At 43.4% G+C, this 5,730-nt stretch overlaps 1 protein-coding gene across 1 annotated transcript; it reads right to left on the bottom strand.

The window, feature by feature from the left end:
* Positions 1-3,637: 3,637 nt before the first annotated feature.
* On the bottom strand, positions 3,638-5,356 carry LOC306652797 (proline-rich nuclear receptor coactivator 1-like). Its single transcript, XM_079125489.1, is given in 3 exon segments — positions 3,638-4,846; positions 4,849-4,989; positions 4,992-5,356. Coding segments are annotated over 3 exon segments (963 nt in total). The 5' UTR covers positions 5,248-5,356; the 3' UTR covers positions 3,638-4,280.
* Between the last annotated feature and the right edge of the window lie 374 nt (positions 5,357-5,730).

The following is a 5,730-nucleotide window of genomic DNA, read 5'->3' as shown; positions in this document are numbered from 1 at the left end:
AGTGTCAAAATAGTCACCCTCTTCAGTGTAATTTGAATCCCTCTTATCAACATTATTTCAGGCCTGCATTTTTCCTGCAGAATATAGGTAATTTGCTGAGGAATGTGCCATAGCCCATCCACTTAGTCCAGGCAGGGATGCAGGTAAATTTTTTCTTGGAAAATAAAGCATGTGGGGGTCATCACCGTGGGCCTACTTTGTAAAATAATTATCTTAATTGGACTGGGGTTCTCACCACTCAAATCTGTCTGTCCCTTCTTGATATGGGAAATCAGGATCGGGTTCCCAGGTGTTGAAGATTGACACCTGAGTGAGCCAAGGCATGCACAGAAAACAAGTTTTATTTAAAAGTCATAACAGAGATAGCAGGCTTCTCGAGAGAGGAGCTGGGACCCAGACCTGGTGCTCCTGGGTGTGGGAATACCTTGCTTTTTGATAGACCCTCACCTCCCTTATGTCTGTGGATATTCCCAAAGGCAGAAAAGGGTAACCACAGGGGGTAATTACTTGTGTTGAAACGTGTGATCCTTCTAACCTAGATGCATTAGCTATCGGTTGAGCTTGAGCTTGTAAGTGCTATTCAGAGGTTAGTTGTTAGCAACTCATTTTCTTTTCTTTGATAAACATTTAAAGGTCCTTTGCTCCTGTACTTTAGCAGCCCCATCTAAGTCACACTATGGTTAAGGATGTGGGCCCCCAACCAGCATCTGTTTCACCAGAATAATTGATAGCAATGCAGATACTCAGGCCACAACCCAGACCTGTAGTATCTAATTCAGGGTGACTAGGAATCCTAAATGTTATAATCCCTCCAGGTGCACACTTGGGACTAAATACCTATGCCTTGCTTTCATATCTTCTCCAAGAAAAGAATATTTTTCACCACTTTGCAAAAATGCTTTTTATGAAAACCACACTCAACCATGAAAGACAGGCATCCAGTATTAGCCAATTACAACCAAGATACACAGACCCTGACATACAAGGGGCTAGGCTCATGGTTCCTTAGTGTCCAGGAATCCAGGGAATATTATTCCCATGTTCCCCTTAAGACCTTCAAACAGCTAAGCCTAATAGTCAAAACCCTGTAAATGTTTTGAATTTACTTCTCTGGAGATGGGAGCAAAAACCAATTCATTGTTTAGTAAGTTCTGGAAACCATGTCTCTGTTCTCTGACCACTATTGAGAGGACTAGTTTGGGAGGACCACTTGTCCTGGTGCACAGATCCCCGCCGTTGCCACTCATGACCACTAGATGGTGGGGATGCACTTAACCTGCCGGCACCTACAGGATCTCTGCAGTCATTCTTCCTGCTTCTCTGAGTCCCATCAGAGTCCCTGAAATGTCAGTGGGCTGAGTTCAATTGTAGTGAGGTGTCCAGGAAGTGATATGCATCCAGGGGCTTTGATTAGAGGGAGCAATGGCCATGATACTGTGGCCAAAAAGTCCTTTAGAATTTTACAGTCTTCCTACCCATGCAGGGCAAGCTGATTATCTTCTCACAGTCCTGGGTCCTGAGAGGCGACAGAGCTCTGGTCACCAGCTTTAATATCAATCAGGTGGAGGAGAGCTCATAAAGTGGTGACAGGCCATTTTCTTCTCATAGGAAGTCTAATCTGTTTGTAAAGAGAGAAAAAGACCTGTTTTTTTGATGCCTTCCACTGGTAAGGTAACTGAGGAGGTGGGAAGAAAACTAGCATTAGAATCTTGAGTTCAAGTCAGGCTCTACTCCTGACTATATGTAGGGGGGTTTTGACCTGCTCCATTTCCAACCTGGGCTGGTTCACTCCTCCTTAGACATCCTGGTAGCCCCCTGCTCCCAGGAGGTCACCATATTTATGACAAACTTAATGTGAACACCCAATCGGCATAGCACACTAGAGTGCAGACTTCCTGGACTCAAACAATCTTCCCACATCAGCCTCCCAAGTAGCTGGGACTACTTGGCACCCACATGCCTCATTACTCATCGTTTCTTGGGATTGGCGAGGCCCCCCCAGGTTCCTGATTTGGTAAGAGCCTCTTCGTATTCTGTGTGCTGACAGTCCTGTGAGGGTAATCATAGGACCTCTTTCCTTCCCTTTCTTCTTTGTTCATCCTAATTGTCCTAATCCCCAAGAAAAGGCACACACTGCTGCTGATTCCAGTTGCATGCCCCCCTGCCAGCGGCACTACCTTTCTCTTTGGTTCTCTTGATAAACTCACATAAGGGATTGATCCTACCAAATTCAGAATCAGGTCTCCCTCTGTGGAGATTTTTATGTGAGACACCATGTAGGACAAATGGCTGTGACCTAACAACTCACAGAAGTTCCCCCACGAAGCACTAAAATATATTGGATCCTAAACACCTCTTTGTTTGTCATAAGATAGACTCCCTTTGTCCTCCCATGGGCCCCCTATCTTAGGCTTAGGGATACTCATTGCAAGTTACTTTACAGTCCTTCCCTTTGTTCTTGAAAGATTTGTTAACTCCAATCTCCCCCCTAGGCAGAGAGCTCTGCAGCTCACAGCTTTAAAGGCACTTCTCTCACAGAGTAGGCTTAAGGTGAAACCAAAAGACAAGAAAATACCCCACCAGGTCTTCACTTCAAGCATTATAACTTCTGAGGATGAGGAGATAGACACCAATAATAACAAAGGGCTCCCACTATCTGCTCCTCCCCCTCTATACCCTTGGAGTGAGTTGCCCTCTCTCGTTCCCTCTGGAGTTTCCTCCATGAAGCATTAAAAGGGTCTTCTTTTTCTCCTGAGAATCCATTTGCAGTGTACCCCATCAATTTGGTCCCTGATGGGGGTGGAAGATCTTGGATCCCCACCCCACTCCTGGCCCCCTTAGGAAGGCAGAAGGGTTTAGTCCCACCAGCACCCTTTATCCTATACTAACAGCGATGTATGCCTGTTTAAAGGGAGTTCCAACAGAGAATGTAGATCCAAAAAGTTTGCTCTCTCAGACTATAGAAGAAAGTGAAACAAACCCTGTAGTTCCCCCCACCCTGGGGAAAATGGTGAAGAAAATACGGCAGAGATAGCAAAAGATTATACCTCTCCAGCTACTCCTCGTTCTCTGTAAGTAACTGGAGAAAAGGACATTCCTCAGCAATAAATATAGGTGGAGAAACCTGTCTAACCACACTCCTCATGGCCTCTTCCCCACCCTAAATGACCCTAAACAGCCCAACAGCCTGTGGCCTATTGCAGTAAGGGGTATAATATAGCATCTCCATTCCTCAAAAGTAGTGGGAAATAATGTTTCATGATTTTCTGCATTCAAACTTAACCTGATTTCTCAACCAGGAAAGAGGGTTAAAAGGTCCTAGGAAATTTCCCTGCCTGCCCTTGCAGAAGAATTCATTGGAATATATACTGCAGCAGTCTTTGCATGGGACCAACCTGAGAATGAAGAAAAAAGGGTCCATTTTAAACTTCTTCTGAGCTGCAACACAGAACTAACTCACTTTCTCCCACTCCCTTCCTCTCATCCCTTCTCACTGCTTTTCTTTTCCTCACTCTTTTATGCTATAATTGATGGTCATTGTTATTTTTTTCTAGGATTCTTATTTTGTTTTTTTCTTAAATGTTATATATTTTGAGCTCATAGATTTGATCCTACATACCTAGGTTAATAATTTTTTTTAAAAGGGGGGCCAAATTATTATTATTACTTTCAAATTTGATTACAACCAATTTTGTTGGCATTAAAATTAAGAGGCATTTTAAATTTGAATGACTTATATACCAAAACTCAGAAATTAAATTTGGCAAAATGGGAATAGTTTTCCAGTAATTACAGACAGAAGGCAGAAACCAATTCTGGGAAACACAGACAAAACCCATGTTTACAATGATTGTGCCACAGATTTAAACTTCAGTAGTGCATTAGTAAACTTCATATTTAGATCTTCACTTTGAGATTTGAGCTGTTTCTTGAAAAAAAAATCTCAGTACCTTGTGCAAATAAATCAGTCTTCCATGTGCCTTAGCACACACTTAAAATTTCTCTACTGTATATATACAAAACACCTACCATGCTGGCAGGGCAAAATACATACTTTCATAACAAAACTATAATGTACCTCTCAAGTATGAACAATATACACATAATACATGGTATACAGTATTTACAAAATATAAAATATAATACAAGCTGTTTGTAACTTTTTAAGCTCATCTTTTGCACCTGTAGGTTGCAACAAGGCAAATTTCCATTTCTGTACCAATTTTCTTTTAGAGTCCAGAGATTTGGGGAAAACTGTTTTACATACATAAAGTTCAAATCTAAGTTTGAACTTTTAGGAGCGTTTTTAAGTGTACTGCCATAAGCTCCCTATTTTGGTTGGAATTTTCAACAGTGCTTCCCATCCAGTGACTAGGAGGCTTTGGAAGAACACTAGGAGAAGGTGGATCACTAAACTTTGCCCCAGCATAATTTTCCTTTTGGCTCACTTCAGTTAGAAATGCTGATTTCTTCAAATGCATATTTTTAATGTTCTCAGTATTTTTAAAAGGTTTTTTTTCCTGCTTCTGGATTCTATCAGGCGAAACAGAATCCTGCCAAAAATTATTTTCATTCTTTTTTGCAGAGGTGATCTTGGTTAGTGGCAAGTGATATTTGCTTTTCTGTCTGTTTATCTTTGGTTGTTCACACAAGTGTATACCATGAACAAGCTGGCCGTGGGGAAAGGCAATTTTCTCCGATTTTCCCATCTTTGATTTTAAAACCTCTTTTTTCAGCGGGGGTTGGCCGGATACCGCGGGCCGCAGCGGCCCAGAGACGCGGATCGCTTCCTCAGTTCGGGTTGCGGCTGCAGGATCCGAGACCGAGACGGTGGCCGGCCCGGGACCTCCTGCGCTCCGTTTCGACCAGTCGCCGGGCTCTGGCCGCCCTCCAGGTTCGGCCGGTGCTGCTGGTACCGGTGGAAGCGACTGGGTAGCTGCCTCCCGGGGCTGGCTCGCACCTTCTTTTTTCGCCGCTTCTTCGGCGCGCGCGCGGGGTGCCTCCCGCAGCGGCCAGGCTACAATTGGGCAGAGCTGCTGGAGCGCGACAGGGGCCGTCTCCCCCTAGGAAGTGAGGGAGGAAAAGGGTTGGGGACAGTGCCCGGGGGTCTGGAATCCGGGGTAAAGGCGGCGGTGCCGTAGTCACCATCGGGAGGGCCCCAAAGTAACCGCGGGTGGAAAAGCCAAGCGGAGCAAGACGGCCGCCCAGGAGGAGCGGCTCCCGCTGTGGGACAGAGACGACAGTCATAGCGCCAGGAGGCAGGCAGCTCGGCAGGAAGAAGAAAAAGAGGAAGTGAAGGCAGTGATCACAGGGCGGCGGCGGCTGCTGCTGCTAAAAGAGCCACAGAAGAGCGCGGACTATGGTTAATAATTTTTTGATCAGTTTTATTTTTATCCAACTCAAGTAATTTTTAAACATCTGTTACATTGCAATGGAGATAAATGTTACAAAAGCTTTGCTTTTGTGTTATGTGTATATGTTATTGTCTAATGTTGTATTGTCTATGTATTTACCTGAAAAAATGATATGAATAATAAGTGCATAAAATTAAAATTTAAAAAATGGATCCAAATACTTTTAATTTACATGATTTAAAAAAGTTCAATTTAAATTGGGTAAACTAATAAAAGTAAAATGTACTTGAAATTAACTTGCAAATCTCTAGGTGGTCAAACTAATAAAATTTTGATGTTTATAAATGTCTAACATCAGTTGTTTTTAGGACTTTTC

Source organism: Sciurus vulgaris, assembly GCF_902686455.1.
Source record: "Sciurus vulgaris genome assembly, contig: HiC_scaffold_604_arrow_ctg1, whole genome shotgun sequence".
Lineage (NCBI taxonomy): Eukaryota > Metazoa > Chordata > Mammalia > Rodentia > Sciuridae > Sciurus > Sciurus vulgaris.
Note: the sequence above shows the minus strand (reverse complement) of the source record. Positions and strands in the feature narration are given on the sequence as shown.